General features: G+C 41.9%; 1 protein-coding gene across 2 annotated transcripts in view; it reads left to right on the forward strand.

Moving 5' to 3' along the window:
• Positions 1-17503, forward strand: part of MED13L (mediator complex subunit 13L) — a 280583-nt gene that overhangs the window by 248867 nt on the left and 14213 nt on the right. For both annotated transcript variants that reach the window (XM_066260496.1, XM_066260495.1), the window contains exons 17-24: positions 2902-3839; positions 6920-7099; positions 7656-7879; positions 9940-10132; positions 11107-11533; positions 12103-12322; positions 13685-13873; positions 17181-17404. In XM_066260496.1, the coding sequence (XP_066116593.1) occupies positions 2902-3839; positions 6920-7099; positions 7656-7879; positions 9940-10132; positions 11107-11533; positions 12103-12322; positions 13685-13873; positions 17181-17404 (2595 nt within the window). The remainder of the gene's footprint in view (positions 1-2901; positions 3840-6919; positions 7100-7655; positions 7880-9939; positions 10133-11106; positions 11534-12102; positions 12323-13684; positions 13874-17180; positions 17405-17503) is intronic.

The following is a 17503-nucleotide window of genomic DNA, read 5'->3' on the forward strand; positions in this document are numbered from 1 at the left end:
TTCATGTCATAAACAGGCTTGTGCTCATGTATGTAATATCAGTATCAGAATGAAACACTGGGACAGAGACATGTAGTATAAAAACCTTAATCCTGGGAATGCATGGCTACAGTGTCAGAGGACCTTCCTTTTTTGTTTATTTTGTATATGGTCTTAAGTGACCATTTTACCTAGTCTTCCTTTTTTAAAGTGGGATCATCCTGCCCTACTTCTTACATAGACTTCTAAAAGATCCCACCAACTACTGGTTGTGAAAGTACTGCGGAAATGACAAGTCCCCAGTAGTATGAAAGAGCGCAGAGCCTGTGGTGTGAGTGCCAACCCGTCATCTGGGCTGTGTGGCTGGCTCCCGACGATTAGACACAGACCCTTGCGTGGCTTCACAGTCCCCTCAACACTTCAGTCTCTCACAGGGGTGCGCCAAAACAAGTGACATGCGGCCCTCTGCTGTGCGATGGGTTTAATATGTAGATCATTGTTTAGATCTATGAAATCTATCACTTGCCATCCGGAGGATCTCGTTCTAAACCAGTGCTGTGATAGAACTTGCCCTGATGACGAGTGTTGTGACCTGTCCTTCTAACATGGCACCTGCTATTCTCATGTTATAGCTGTGCCCACTTGAAATGTGGCTAGTTGAGCCTGACCTGTGGTGGCGCAGTGGGGTAAAGCGTCGACCTGGAACACTGAGGTTGCCGGTTCGAAACCTTGGGCTTGCCTGGTCAAAGCACATATGGGAGTTGATGCTTCCTGCTCCTCCCCCTTCTCTCTCTCTCTCTCTCTCTCTCTCTCTCTCTCTCTTCCCCCCCTCTAAAAATCAATAAATAAAATAAAAATTAAAAAAAATAAATGTGGCTAGTTGAGGTCAAGACTGAATTTTTAGTTGAAGTTAATTTAAATTTAGCACATGGAGCTAGTGCCTACCTTATTAGACAGTGTGTTTCTGCACTATGCGAGGTCCTCCTGCTGTGATCTCTATCACATACACCCCTCCTACCCCCAACCACCACACATCCCTACCCCCCATACACAACCCTACATCCCTACCCCCGTATCCATCCCTACCCCCACACACACATCCCTACCCCCCCACATACATCCCTACTTCAACACACACATCCATACCCCCACACACATATCCCTACCCCCACACACACATCCCTACCCCCACACACACATCCCTACCCCCCCACACACATCCCTACCCCCCCACCCCTACCCCCACACACACATCCCTACCCACACACCACATACCACACCACACCAGCACTCAGCCTCACTCAGCACACAGCACTCATTTACATCATGCCTGTCACACTTGCTGTGAGCTAAATGTTCTCCCTCTTTGTCACTGTTGAATATCCAGAATCTAGCATAGCGTTGGTACTCACTCCATTTTTACTGACTGGGGAAAATCAGGTTACTATGCAGGATAAACTATTCTAACTACTTATGGGGAGCAATTTAATTATTTAGGTTTCAGTTAATAGTCATAGATTATGATCTGAACTGCATAATAATTTTAGGATTTTGTTGAACAGGAAAATTTGAAAGGAGTTCAATTAGAGTAAAGATCATTATTATATAAATTATTTTGGTCCCTGAGGTAGCAGTGATTGCTAATCAAGGTTTCTGGGTCATTTTTTATCTATGCTCAAAGATACCAATGTACCTCTGATTTGAAATTTCTTTACAGTGCCTGATTCAGATTTTCAGGCTGGTCATATAGGCATAGCTAATTAAAAATCACAAACTTATTTGAAGAGCCATTACTTTATGACATTTTTCTCTGAAATTATAAATGAATGAATATGTAGTTTAATGGAGGAACATTAGTTTAAGCGTATTATTAATAGATTTCCAAAGAATACTAAGCATTAAAAAAAAAGTATGTTCTTTTTGATACTTTTTAATTGGACAAATGGTCTCATATTCTGGTTTACATGTATCTAAGAATTTACATCAAGAAAATATTTTACAGTAAGAAAACAGCAAAACGGTGCAGATATCATTTTGTTTCTATGTAGCTATTCCAAAAAGAAGTCACTGCTTATAAGAAAATAGCATAAAGTGATCAAGTCCCAGGGAACTAAAAATAATTGTGCTATAGGTAATGCATAGCATATTAAAATTAATCTGTGAACTAGAATTGCCTTTCATCCCACAGAAATCTTCCAGGTTTGGAAATTAGAATACAATATGTGTACTTCTGTGTGGCCACCTAATTAATACTGAGGCCTCTCAGCAGCATATGTAATATTTTTATTAGCTGTGGTGCAGTACCGGCCAATGGGTTTCCTAAAATAGAATTCCCTCATGGTCACACATTGCTATTAAAATGCAAGCCTAGATAGGACTGCATTTTAAAAGTTAGAAAAATGTGAAATTTTCATGTGCATTTGATTATAACTACTTTAGAGTCATATATAGATTATAGCCTCAGAGAACAAGTACGCCAGCAGACTTTTCAATTTCAAAAAATGACAAAAATGTAATTGCAAATTAGATGGAAATTTTATCCTATGGTCTTCTAGCTAATTTGGCATCTGAACTCATGTGTTAAAGTTCTATTTAGTGCTTGTAGTTTTTCAGAATTACATTGACCAAACTCAGTGTCATGTTTTCTGTAAAATACTAAAAATTCCCTCAAAAGATTCAGATGAGGATTGCTTAAATGAGGAAGGAGTGGAAGGGAAGGACCATATTGATGTGTTCTTTGTTCGCTTTCCCATGCACTGCACTGACTCCTTTGAACCCCCCCCTTTTTTAAATGAAAGATCTGAGTATACCAAGTGATAGCACACATAAATGATAAGTGTACAGGCCAGGGTGGGGTGATGTGTGTGCATTCCAGCCCCTGTGACGTGCCCTGATTCTCGCCTGTTGCTGTCTGTGTTGCAGCAACGTGCCTAGCGTCGGGAGCCTAGCAGACCCAGACTATCTGAACACACCGCAGATGAACACACCAGTAACGCTGAACAGCGCCGCCCCAGCCAGCAACAGTGGAGCAGGAGTTTTGCCATCGCCAGCAACCCCTCGCTTCTCTGTCCCCACGCCACGAACTCCCAGGACCCCAAGAACTCCCAGAGGTGGGGGCACTGCCAGTGGTCAAGGGTCTGTTAAATATGACAGCACCGATCAGGGGTCACCAGCCTCCACCCCCTCTACCACGCGGCCCCTGAACTCTGTGGAGCCCGCCACCATGCAGCCGATTCCTGAAGCCCACAGTCTCTATGTCACGCTGATTCTTTCAGATTCTGTGATGAACATCTTTAAAGACAGAAACTTTGACAGCTGTTGCATCTGTGCCTGCAACATGAACATTAAAGGGGCAGATGTTGGGCTTTACATCCCCGATTCTTCCAACGAGGACCAGTACCGCTGTACCTGTGGGTTTAGTGCGATTATGAACCGAAAACTTGGCTACAATTCAGGACTCTTCCTGGAAGATGAGTTGGATATTTTTGGGAAGAATTCTGATATTGGTCAGGCTGCAGAGAGGCGCTTAATGATGTGTCAGACCACCTTCCTTCCTCAGGTGGAGGCAGCCAGAAAACCCCAGGAGCCACCTGTCAGCCTTCTCCTCCTCCTCCAAAATCAACACACACAACCTTTTGCTTCACTGAGTTTCCTGGACTACATTTCCTCTAACAATCGCCAAACTCTTCCCTGTGTAAGCTGGAGTTACGACCGGGTGCAAGCAGATAACAATGATTCCTGGACGGAGTGCTTTAATGCCTTGGAGCAGGGTCGGCAGTATGTGGACAACCCCACGGGTGGAAAGGTGGACGAAGCGCTGGTGAGGAGTGCCACTGTGCACTCCTGGCCTCATAGCAACGGTAGGTATTCCAGAGACAAACATGCTCCGAAGGTTACATTGGTGTGGTGATCTCTCACATGATTTCTTTACTTTGTTTTCTGACATTTCTTAAAAAGATAAGACAACTGCCTGAGCAGTAGTGGCACAGTGGATAGAGCATCAGCTTGGGACACTGAGGACCCAGGTTTGAAACCCTGAGGTTGCTGGCTTGAGCATGGGTTCATCCACATGATCCCATGGTCACTGGCTTGAGCCCAGAGATCAGTGGCTTGAAGCCCAAATCACTGGCCTGAGCAAGGGATCACTGGCTCGGCTGGAGCCTCCTGGTCAAGGCATGTATGAGAAGCAATCAATGAACACCTGAGTTGCCGCAGTTATGAATTGATGCTTCTCATTTCTATTCCTTCTATGTCTGTCTGTCTCTGTCTCTCTCTCTCAATCTCTCTGGGGGGAAAAAGACAACTAAAGAAAGAGCTATTTATGTCATCCTAAATTTAAGGACTAGGAGAATGTTTTATGTCAAAATACCTTTGGAGAGGAGTAATTATTTTTCCTCTGGTACTAATTCATATAGGCATTTTATATTGGACACCTGTGCCTGCTGAGTAGGAGGGTCTTCAGGAGCACACAAACTGATAGTTTGCACAGCCTTTCATGTGGAAACATTTAAAAGATGTTTAGGTAGTAGGGCTTGGTACTGGGTTGAATTTTGGGGGTTCAGGGAGGGTGAGATGCTAAGGAAGACACCCAGACCTGGGCATACAATGGTCATTCAAAGATAGGTGGACTGGAAGAAGACCAGTTTTGAAGAGAAGGTTCATAAATTGAGTTTGGGAAGTTGTAACAAGATCTCTTTGAGATATCTAGATGAAGATGTCAAGTAGACACTTGGGAGTTGATGGGTCTGAAGCTCAGGGTAAAGAGAGTAGTGGGCTTGTCGATGATAACTCAGGGGCGTAGAGGAGAAGCAGAGAACGAGGGGAAGGCCTGGAGCAGGCTTTGCTAAATTCTGCCGAGTCACCACATTTCAAGTAAGAGACTGGTCCACAAGCAATGAAGTGCAGCTGAGCTTTTAAGGTAAAGGTGGTCTAGTACCCGTAGTGAGAGTTGTTTCTGCAGAGTAGTGGGAACAAAGGCCAGGCTGGAGGGGTTACATACATGTAACACAAACCCTGCTCTGAACAGCTCTCAGTTTTGTAGGAGAGAAGGTATATATGATTCTTAAATATAGTTTGAACTCTGGAATAATAAAAGTATGTCCAGAGGACAAAGATCAGTGGTAGGGAGTGACAGGTTGTTTTCTGAGTAGGCTAAGCAGGGAGAGTTCTTGAAGGTGGGGACCCTCACAAAGTATTCAGAGGTCACGCTGTTTTTATGACTGCTCAGGTTTCAGCACTGTGCCTTGTACTTAACAGACATTTAGTCATTGTCCGCTTTGGTGTGTTTATGAATTAGAGAAAAGGCATTCTCTCCCCTAAAGAAATGTGGACGATTATCTTGGTGGCTCCTTTCCCTGTATAGAGGCCTTTAGACAGAACAGTAGTCTGCGTGGGAGAAGGAGCATCATCTTTGGATATGGAGAATAGCGCCCTTGATTGCAGGGAGCATCCAAGGTCAGCTGCTCAGAAGTACCGGTCAGAGCATGTAAATGAATGATGCGAGGGGCGACGTTTGCAAAAAGCAGTGCCCTGAATTGTGTCCTTCCACAGCACACGTGTTTTGTATGCACAGGAATAGAGCTCACAGAGGTCTATGTCTGCTTCTAGTCTGGTTCTCTGGGTCTGTCGTTTTCCTGCTTTTGATGTGAGCCATGACTGGAAGAAGTACTTGACTGTTTTCTTTCCTCGTAAGAAAAAAAGAAGCCCAGACTTTGAAAATAAGGACGATTAACCCTGCTTCAGTCTCCTGTGGGCAGCAGAGAGGGGACCACAGAGAGCTGTCTGATGGGACAGCTGCTCCTCAGCTCCAACAAATGGTGTTCATGCAGGAATATGGGTCTTGGCCCGGGAACGCCAGGTTGCCCAGGTTTGCACGAGAAGCTAGAAATCCAGATTTGTGTATGAAATTTCTTGGAGAGATTCATTCCAAAATTTAAAAAACATAACTTTGTGGGCCACCAGTTTGCAACTTGTGTTTGATATAAGGGCATAATCTAAAAATGTCTTAAGAACTCAAACACCTTGTGTTTCAGATTTTTGTGGTAGATAAATCTTAGATTTCCATCCATGCCCCTCTCCTAATCAGCAAGAAAAGAAAGAGTCAGAAAAGGTCTTCCAGAACCCAGCTGTGCAGATTCATAGCTGAGCACCTTGAACTTCATTAGTTCTTCAGACTGTTTTGAGAATTTGATGAGAGTTATGGACCTTCTCTACTGGGAAAACATACACATATATTCATGCAAGAATGCATACACAGTTTTGCCTGGAGTTTCAGAAGTTTTTCAAATTCTAGGTGAGAACCCCTCCTGCTAACGGGGAGAACATTTGTTCTGAAACCATGAGTCTCCTCCCTCCCTCTGTGTGCAGGTGACTTCCAGTCCTGGCCTTGCTTCTACTACCTGTTTGTGCTCCTCTACTGGCCTGGAGGCTTTTCTTTCTCATTATGTGTTTTCTATTTTGTGAAAATATTTTACAGTAAGAGTGTTTTTAAGTTTTCAAAGGTTTTAAGTTCCCTTTTCCCATTCATCATATAATCATACCATTGATGTTTATAAATCAAAGGTATACAAAAATCAAGAAACATTTACAGCTCTTTTTTCTTGTGAGCACCCTTGGAAACAGGTTTGTGTGATTTTAAAAAGTCAAGCCTGTCTTTTTACTTTAAAGTGATTCTACAGTTGACCTCTTTATTTATATAAAGTAGCCTATTTTCCCTTGTATTATTTCCAATAATAAATAATAAATTGCTCTTTCCACTTTAGTAGAAGACTCTTTCCTTCTGACTCCTAAGTCAAGTATTTTAGAATTCACTACAAATAGACTACTACCAATAATGTCTTTGTCGTGGACTATAACTGAGGTCCGAAATGATGGCAAAGAAGAGGAGAGTGCCATGGAGTCCTCCTCCATAATCTTTTTCTCTGTTTACTGTCTGTTCCAGTGCTGGACATCAGCATGCTCTCCTCCCAAGATGTGGTCCGGATGCTGCTGTCCCTCCACCCCTTCCTCCAAGATGCTATCCAGAAGAAGCGCACGGGCCGGACTTGGGAGAACATCCAGCACGTGCAGGGGCCGCTCACCTGGCAGCAGTTCCACAAGATGGCGGGCCGCGGCACCTATGGTAATCCTGCCCTGTCCAGGGTCCTCCCAGCTTTCTATTCCCTGGGAAGCAGCTTTAGTGACTATTAAAGCCTTGCTTCACTGACAGAATAGCATCTTTTTCTTAAGGGCTTTAAAGTTTATTATTCTGTTTTCCTAAAGTCAGTATTGGAGTTTTCTAAACATTGGTGGCATAATCAGGGTCAATGAGGAAAGTAGTCACAAATATAGGCTTTATTAGATGCTCATCTTCCTGATCCTCTTTGCATTTTCACTTGGATGAACTTCTGAACTAGTTTTGTCAGCTTCTTCATAGTCAGGATTTTGCTGCTTATCTTCAAGGAAGTGACATGGTGCTGCTTGGAAAACTGCCAAACTACCGTTTACCTGTTTACTTTGCCCTATGATTTTATTGAGCCTATATAGCCATGTTCTGACTCAATTAAATTCTTCATCAGGGGCCACTTAATGAGAGGATTTGGAGGATACATTTAAGAGCATCATGGGGACTTTTGCATTGTTCGTTTGTGAGGATTAGGCTCTCCGGCTCATTCCTGAAGTGTGTGGTGTTGTTTCAGGTTCAGAAGAATCTCCTGAGCCCTTGCCCATCCCCACTCTGCTGGTAGGCTGTGACAAGGACTTCCTCACCATCTCACCATTCTCCTTGCCATTTTGGGAGAGGCTGCTGTTGGACCCATACGGGGGCCACCGTGATGTTGCCTATATTGTGGTGTGTCCAGAAAACGAGGCCTTGCTCGAAGGAGCCAAAACTTTCTTCAGGGACTTGAGCGCTGTATATGAGGTGAGAAAGGTCTGAAAACAGTTTTTATGACACGAGTCCTCAGATTGTTCCTGGCTGTGACTAAGTTCTAAAGAATAAATATCTCCAAAGTGGAGCTCAAGGAAAATCTACAGTTAGTTGGAGGATGAAGGCAAGAATTAAATTGGGAAGTTTTTCTGGAAGTAAACTGCTTTCCCATCTTGGCTTTATGTTTTATTAGATTAGACTTTCCTGCACCCGCCGTACCACACATCTCCAAATCCTGTCAGCCGTTGGTGCCAGGGTGCGTGCTCAGGTTTCAGTGCTGGTCACCAGGGGGGAGTGACTGTTCAGAAGATGAGCCTTATGAAAAGAGACACAGCTCCTCTTTGTGGAGAAAGGGGGAGGGGGAGTCCTGAAAATGGTATAAAAACGTTCAGCTTGAAAATTTCTAAATCAAAAGATAAGTTTAGTGAATCATATTCCTGTTATGTTTTATTTAACACTAAATTCATACTAATGCTAAAATTTTGGTACAAGTTAATGTAATAACCATAATAATGTAATAGCATTATTACATAGTAATGTAATAATGTAATGTAATAGATAATTTTATATATGTATATTTAGTACATAAATTCCTGTTACTTTTGAAAAATTACAATCGTCCTATCTTTGAAGAGGAAGTGCCACATTTCTTTTGCCAAAGTACACATACACAAGTTCTTTGTGCTTTTTACTTTTAATATAATTACAGTTGGCAAGATTAAATTAGTATATTTTTAAAATTAAGTTTATTGGGGTGACATTGTTTAATAAGATTTTCTGAAGTGTTTAGAACTGTGACAGACATAAGTATTATAAATGTGGTGGTTAAATAAGCGTGGTGCCAAGTTGAATTTCAAAAATATCCTGTAACAGAACATCCACTCTATAAATATATAAGTGCTCATGAAGTAGTCAACTTGTGTTTTTCTGCAGAGAAGTGAGGAGACACTCACTTCTCCTCACTTAGGTGATAGCATCAGTTAAGCCACCGAGGAAATCATTGGATACAGTAACTTCTAAACAGTGCCCATGGATACCTAATAATATTAAATCATACTTGCCCTAACACCGAACACTTGTCCAAGATGTTGCCGAGCTCAGCCATTCTCTTTACAGACATTACAGAACAGAAAAGGTTTGCCGGATCTTGTAAATCTCAACAACTTTAGTAGGATTGCCCACTTGGCAGTAACGCATACCTGCTTAAGATTTTGTAGGGACTTGGTAAGGCTTCAGTTTATCAACTCTAGTAAGGGGTAATAATATGGGCTCTTCTGCTGGTGAAGAGGTAGTTAAGTAGCTTACTTTTGGCAAGTATATTAATTCTCTGACAGCATCCTGCAGATTAATAACATAATCTTGTGCTAAAACAACCATTTACTTTTAATATTTTTTTATTTATTTATTTTTTAGAGAGGAGAGAGAGAGAGAGGGAGAGAGAGAGAAGGGGGGAGGAGCTGGAAGCATCAACTCCCATATGTGCCTTGACCAGGCAAGCCCAGGGTTTCGAACTGGCGACCTCAGCATTTCTAGGTCGATGCTTTACCCACTGCGCCACCACAGGTCAGGCCAACAACCATTTACTTTTAAAAAGTGATCCTGTACTTCCCTGGCCTCTGCTATTGGTGATTGTCAAATGTCTGTAACGGTCTAACAGATGGCCCATAAAAATTTAATGTTATCTTATGGAAAACCATTATGAGTAGGGATTACTTAAGAGGTTTTAGTGGACATATGTCTCAGTCAGCCATAGGCAGGAATCTGGTAAGTTCTTTATTTGACCACTAGCAATAAGGTAGTATTCCCAACTTTTCCCTTGTGCAGGAGGAATGAGCTGGGGTGTAGAAAGACTTCTTTTTCTTTAGAAGTAACATTTATTTTTCTGTAGAGAGAGAGAGAGCAGGCAAAAGGTATGTGATAATTACCAGACAAGATCCACTTACAGTGTTGATTTGGTTGTTTGTGGTCACACTGGAAAGAGTCTCCCTCACTTACACTGTGCCGAAAAAAGCTGTGGCTCCTGCTGTAAGTAATGGTCTCGTTTGTGGTGTCAGATGTGTAGGCTCGGGCAACATAAGCCCATCTGCAAAGTGCTCCGTGATGGGATCATGCGTGTGGGGAAAACCGTGGCACAGAAGCTGACCGATGAGCTTGTGAGTGAGTGGTTCAACCAGCCGTGGAGCAGTGAGGAGAATGACAATCATTCCAGACTCAAACTTTATGCGCAAGTTTGTCGCCATCACCTAGGTAAGAGGGAATTTATTTTGTAAAATAGAATTTGACAAGTAAACAAATTGCCCCCCCCAACGTGTTAGGGTGCACCATTATGCTTCTTTGTCTCATGTTCCATTACTGTAGATCTAATTTTTATGTACTAGGTAGTTAAATGCTAACTTTTATGTGCATGTATATTCTTTAAAAGGTATTTAAAGTTGGCTAAAGAAGTCATATTCAGTTTATTCCAGAGTTCAAAAATTCAGCAGCATGACTTAGTTTTAACCACTCAATATTAACACTGATTCCCAAGAGAATCTAAGAAGCTTGTGAAGCCGTATATGCATAAGAGCATAATGTACCATGATGGCTGTCGGATATATGTATGCCCTCTATTTTTCAGTGACAGCAGATGGGATCACTCTGAAAGGAAAATGTTACAAATGGTCAATTTTCTTTCTTTTCTTTTCTTTCTTTTTTTGAGTGAGAGGAGGGGAGATAGACTCCTTCATGCACTTCAACTGGTATCAACCCAGCAGCCCCATCTGGTGCTGATGGTCAGATTAACCGAGCTACTTTTAGCGCCTGAGGCTGATGTGCTTGGACCAACTGAGCCATCCTCAGTGCCCAGGGCCAATGCTCGAACCAATCAAGCTACTGACTGTGGGAGGGGAAGAGGGAGAAGAGAAGCAGATGGTCGCTTCTCTTGTGTGCCCTAACTGGGAATCAAACCTGGGACATCCATATGCTAGGCTAACATGCTATCCACTGAGCCAACTGTCCAAGGCCTCTTTTCTTTTTCAGTATTTATAATGAGTAGTTCCTTGTTCATTTCTGTGTTTGTAGTGTATATAAGCATATATTCTGATGTGGAGATAGCTTTTTGGGAGTCATCACTAGAGTATTGCAGGCTGAAAGCATAATTTTTTAAAAAAATGCCCATTCTTCTGATTGTCTGACACTACAGACCCTCACTGAAGTCACCTCTCTGCATGTACTCTTTCCAGCACCTTATTTAGCCACTCTGCAGCTCGATAGCAGCCTGTTGATACCACCTAAATACCAGAGCCCACCAGCAGCAGCACAGGGACAAACTACTCCTGGGAATGCTGGGCCTTTAGCTGCAAATTCAGGATCGGCAGCCCCCTCCACCGGCAGCGCGTTCAATCCCACCTCTAACGGCAGTTCCGTGAACCCTGCAGCAAGCGCTTCTGCACCCGGGTCCTCCATGGCACCAATCTCCTCTGCCGCCTCTGCTCCCGTGGCTTCCCAGCTGAGCACTACCTCTTCGGCAGGATTCAGTGGTAGTGTTGGAGGGCAGAACCCCAGTGCCGGGGCCAGTTCTGCTGACAGGACACAAGGGAACATAGGCTGTAGCGGAGATCCTGAGCCTGGGCCGAGCTCTTCTCAGCCCCCACAAGACGGACAGGAAAGGTACGTCACTCACCCATGAGATGGTGGGCCAGCCGACCCCTTGTCTGCTCGCTGCCCCCCCTCTCCTTCCCTCAAACCAGGAAAGGGCTCTGTTTTCCTTCTTCCCCAGAGAAGGGAACACCTTCAATCAGTAGCTTCAGTGTTAAGAAATTTGAGATCTTTCAACCTAACTTACCAGCTTAACTTATTATTAAACATATTAGCTTAATAGTAAGCTATTACTATAAATACTAATATCATTATATAAATATAAAATATGGATACCAGTAAGCTATTGCTATTAATGTAATAGTATTATAAACCATCTTTGCAGACTATAACCACAGGAGAAAAGGGTCGTTGAAAAAGAGATCTCCCCTTCTAGAGGCAGTTACTGTCATTTACATCTGTCTTGGCTTGGTTATAGTATAACTGGTTTGGTTTGCCTTCATTTCAGTAACATGACACATGCTAATGTTATGTGTAATCTGTAATCATCGTCTAAAGAGTCAGTGTACTCTATCTAGAATGATTATATTTTTATGTAATTTGTATTTATTTCTGCATCTCATAAGTGACTTTCCCTGCAGTGTTACAGACCGAGAGAGAATAGGAATTCCCACGGAGCCTGACTCCGCCGACAGCCAGGCGTACCCCCCCGCTGTCGTCATTTACATGGTGGACCCCTTCACCTATACTGCGGAGGAGGACTCCACGTCTGGGAACTTCTGGCTATTGAGTTTGATGCGCTGCTACACAGAGATGCTGGATAACTTACCTGAGCATATGAGAAATTCTTTCATTCTCCAGGTATTGGCAGGTTTATTTTTTACACTTGTTGTTTTTGTTTTTATGGAAGTTCATGATTCTTTTTTTAATACTTGGAAGTACATAAAAATATAAAAGAATATTCATAATTGTACCTTTTCGGTTCAGCCATTTTGGTGTATTTCTAGCCTTTGTGTGTGTGTGTGTGTGTGTGTGTGTGTGCATTAATTAGTTTATATACTTTTAATATAATTTATAGTCTTTTTGTACTGAATGTTATTCATGAGTACTTTTCCATTTTATTTAAAATTTTCACAAATGACATTTTCAGTGACTGCCCATCTTCCATGTCTCACCATTCCTGTACAGTTAGATCCTGAGATTGCATTCATTTTCCACTGTTACCAATAATTCATAACACACCTCTGTGAGCACCCCTATTTTTACTGTGTCCTGAACAGCTTTACAGCATAATAATTTTTAAAAACTTTATAATTTAATAGGGGAGAAACAAAGCCTTGGTTGTTTGGGTTTTGTTTTATTGTTATTTAACAAAAACTATCTTATTGTTATTTAACAAAAACTATCTTATAGAATTAAAAGATTGAAATGGAAGTTCCTAGAATAGGTTAATAGTTTTTTATTGTGTTGAAGTTTGTCTTTGCAATGATTAGACAGTAATTCTGAAGATGCTATGCATACTATGTGTATATATATTTTAAAAATGAGGGATCTATTAAAAAACAAGTTTTTAAAGTTTGGGGCATAGAAACAGTACATTAACTCTAAAATAGGATAAGGGTGATTTGTAAGTTACAGTGTACTTTAAATGACCCAGTGACAGCTGTTTTTAACTTGCTGGTGTACATTGGGGTCCAGGACTGTATGTCACTGGATGTAGTTAAGATTGGATCATACTGAGTTTGGCATTCATACATTTTGTGTGTGTGTATGTATGTGTGTGTGTGTGAGAGAGAGAGACAGAGACAGAGAGGAGGATAGGGACAGACAGACAGACAGGAAGGGAGATGAGAAGCATCAGTTCTTCATTGCAGCACCTTAGTTGTTCATTAATTGCTTTCTCATATGTGCCTTGACTGGGGGGCTACAGCAGAGTGAGTGACCCCATGTTCAAGCCAGCAACTTTGGGCTCAAGCTGGTGAGCCTTGCTCAAACCAGATGAGCCTGTGCTCAAACCAGCGACCTAGGGGTTTTGAACCTGGGTCCTCTGCATCCCAGTCCAATGCTCTGTTCACTGCGCCACCACCTGGTCAGTGGCATTCATACATTTTACAACTCAAGTTTCCTTCCCCATTCAGGTTGACAGTTCATGCCATTTCACTTTTCAACTGTGTGAGCACATTAGGTCTCAGTTTTCAGTTCTGTTTATGTTTGTGTCTGTAGATTGTGCCTTGCCAGTCCATGCTGCAGACAATGAAGGACGAACAAGTTTTCTACATTCAGTACTTGAAGTCCATGGCGTTTTCAGTATACTGCCAGTGCAGGCGGCCCCTGCCCACCCAGATCCACATCAAGTCCCTCACTGGCTTCGGGCCCGCCGCCAGCATCGAGATGATACTCAAGAACCCGGAGGTCGGTAGGGGCTGGGCAGAAACCTGCAGAAAGAGGGCATTTATGCTAAAAATGCATGCCAGGAGAGTTGATGGCTTGGTTGGCCTTCTACTTTTATTTTAGAGTGGTAGACTTCTTTAGTCCTTAAGTTAAAATAGAGGAGATACTCTTCTGAACTTGTAAAATTTTTGAGAAAAGAGTGAAGCAAACTTATTTTTTTGATGTAGGAGCCAAGGCAACAATGTACTTATCACTTTTATGTTCAACTTTCCAATATTTATTTTGTTTTTTATTTTTTGACATTAATCTCCGTCTTCAGTCCCTGACGTTCTGCCTTCTCCATTATCTCTCTGTCAGCATGGTGTGGTAGTCATTCACAGACCCCTTTCTGGTGCACGTTTTTGTAGGGTCGCTTTCTTCTCCTCTTGTCTCAGGGCTGCTATAGGTAAACAAGTGCTTTCTGTCCATCTTCTGAAACCTCCCTCCCGCAGACAGTCCCACACGGGAACTTTCAAACCCCAAAGCCAGACCGCTTTAAACAAAAGTGTGCAGCTTTGTGTTGTACCAGTCACCTTACCCTGAGGATGGACATGCAGGGCAGCGTATAGAATGTTCAGAGCCTTCAAACAGCACTCCCCACAATTTTATTGCCTGGAAGATTACCCATTAATAAGAGCCAAAAATACTTCATCATAAGAGAACTTAAAATACCAGAACTGCTGATTTTAGTTGGTAATGAAAATTTGTTTTGAAAAATTCTTTAAAATGCTTATCTGTTCTACAAGAACACCTTAGCATGGGAAATGATGCAGCTACCAAGTCTGTGTGACTTGGTTCCCGTTGGCTGGCCCTGGGAGAGAGAGCTGCTTAGCTGACAACCTACATTTGTCCCGGGTTATGTAAAGTTGCTATATTTGGCACTTTTAGGTTAGTTTATTCTTTTGAGTTTGAATTTTTCACTTTTTTTGTTTGTTTGTTTTGTGGCAGAGACAGAGATGGTCAGAGAGAGGGAGAGATGAGAAACATCAATTTTTCGATGTGGCTCCTTAATTCATTGATTGCTTTCTCATATGTGCCTTGACCGGGGGCTACAGCAGACTGAGTGATCTTTTGCTTGAGCCAGCGACCTTGGGCTCAAGCTGGTGAGCTTTGCTCAAACCAGATGAGCCTGTGCTCAAGCTGGTGACCTTGGGGTCTCGAACCTGGGTCCTCTGCATCCCAGTTTGGCGCTCTATCCACTGCACCACTGCCTGGTCAGGCTCATTTTTCATTTTTGTGAGCAGTTCATCTGTTTTCTGTGTTAGCTTCTCTAGAATTTAAAAAAATCATTTTGTTTCTACTTGTTTCTTATTTTGAGTTACTACTTTTCTTAATAAACTCTATTACTTTTTGTTACCACAATTTCAGATGGTAATTAATAGTTATGCTGCATTTTCATAGAGGAGAATAAAGGCTGCCTACTTATATTAAGGTAGCCCAAGGCATGACATAATGTTTTTAAAGATTATAGCATTCTGGCAGAACACCATCAGGAGTTCATGAGATAGAGTGAGGCATAGATGAAAATAAATGGCAAACATGTGCTTGGTTCCCTTTTGCTTGGGCACAGCAAAAGAGAAATAAATCACCTGGCCTTCTGACTGGTTTCCTAGGTTTGTGTGTTTTTATTTGCAGTCCGCAGCTAGAACACTGCCCTTCCGGTCAGTTAGTGCCGTGAGTGTCAGCTGTGTGCCGAGCAGTGGGTCCGGTGAGGAGGCTGCAGCCGGGCTTCAGACCGTGGCCCTGCATCTGGGCACTGTGGTTCTCTACAGCGCAGTCTAGTGCCCGCACACATTCACATCACCAAGAATGCATTTCCGCATCTGCCCTGCAGTTTAAGAAGAAAACCTGTCACTAGTATCACTTTTGTTTTTCATAAAACATCCAGTTTCCCAAAAACAGTATTTGGGAAGAATATGTTACGTAATGACTTATCACAGGCTATCTATCTATGGCATCTACAATATTTGACATTGAACCCATTGTTTCACACAAAAAACTTTTCAGGCAACCTCAACTGGACTCTTTTTAGCAATATGGTTTATTGACACGTAATATACCTATTGTTAAATTCACCCTTTTAAAAATTAAATAGTTCAGTGATTTTTTTAGTTTATTCACAGAGTTTGCAACTACCATCATTTTCTAAATTTAGAACATTTCTTCAATCCAGAAACTTTACACCTGTTAGCAGTCACTTCTCATTTTGACCTTCCCTGGCTCCTGTCAACAACTGCTCCATTTTCTGTCCCTGTAGGGTGGCCTGCTCTGGACATTTTACATAAATGGAGTTGTATACTATGTAATCTTTTATGTCTGCTTTTTTCATTTAGCATAATGTGTGAGGTTCATTCATGACATAGCATAGAAGTTTGCTGATTCTGCTATAGTGTATTAAATAGTGTATAATAACTGTAAGCAGAGACGACATTAAATTTTGTCACAGTTTATCTAAAATGTTGATCTTAGGTAATAGCTATTGCTTTGATTTCGTAACTCACACACACACATACACACTTAAGTATAATACACAAACTGAAAAGCACTGAATTATAAGTGTACTGTTTGATGACTTTTGCTCAGTAAAAAATACCATGTAATCACAAGAAACAAAACAGAGAGCATCCAGAAACTTTACTTCCTGTGCATTCCAGCCAGTCCAGTGCTTATCACTGTTCTGATTTATAACAACATAGTTTGGTCTGTTTTTTTACTTTTAATAGAAACTGAATCATATAATTTATAATCTCTTATATACGGCTTCTTTTACTCAGTGTTGAGATTCATCCCTTTTTGTTGCTTTTAGTGGTAGTTTTTAAATTCTCTTTGCTGTCTAATATTCTGATTGTGTGATTGTAGCACAGTGTATCATCCGTGTTTGTGTTGCTGGGTATTTAGGTTATTTTCTGTTGGTAGCTAATATGAGTCACTGTTGAGAATAGTCCTGGGTGTTGTCTGTCTTTTTTATTTCAGGCAATCTGGTGGGTGTGTATTGGTGTCTCACTGTCGTTTTAATTTTTATTTTTCTAATGACCAATGAAGTTGGGCCAGTATACTTTCTAAAATAGTAATCTCTTTTAATAAGAAAATATTGACTTGGTTGGGTGACTAGTTTATATCATTTAAGCATTTGTTTTATTACCTGTGTTATCATTGCTATTTATATATAGCGCTGGTGGGGCAATCTTTTGTCATTCCCTCTTGGTTTCATTCAGTGCCATTCTGGGTTTTGTTGTAAACATGAAGTTGAGTGGCTTTGTGTTGATACTGATTTTTATTTTGATTTCAGCGGCCCAGCCCAATTCAGCTTTACTCTCCTCCTTTTATATTGGCCCCAGTCAAAGACAAGCAGACCGAGCTAGGAGAGACGTTCGGTGAAGCGAGCCAGAAGTACAATGTGCTCTTTGTGGGCTATTGTCTGTCTCACGACCAGCGCTGGCTTTTGGCTTCCTGCACTGACCTCCATGGGGAGTTATTAGAAACTTGTGTTGTAAATATTGCTTTACCAAACAGGTGAGGATGTGTGCATGTGAACTGATGCGGTGCCTTTCCTTAGATAGAAGTCTTTTTGGTTTTTCTTATCTAAACGCAGTGTTTACTGTGTGGGTGGAG

The sequence above is a fragment of the Saccopteryx bilineata genome, chromosome 2, assembly GCF_036850765.1.
Source record: "Saccopteryx bilineata isolate mSacBil1 chromosome 2, mSacBil1_pri_phased_curated, whole genome shotgun sequence".
In the NCBI taxonomy this organism is placed as follows: domain Eukaryota; kingdom Metazoa; phylum Chordata; class Mammalia; order Chiroptera; family Emballonuridae; genus Saccopteryx; species Saccopteryx bilineata.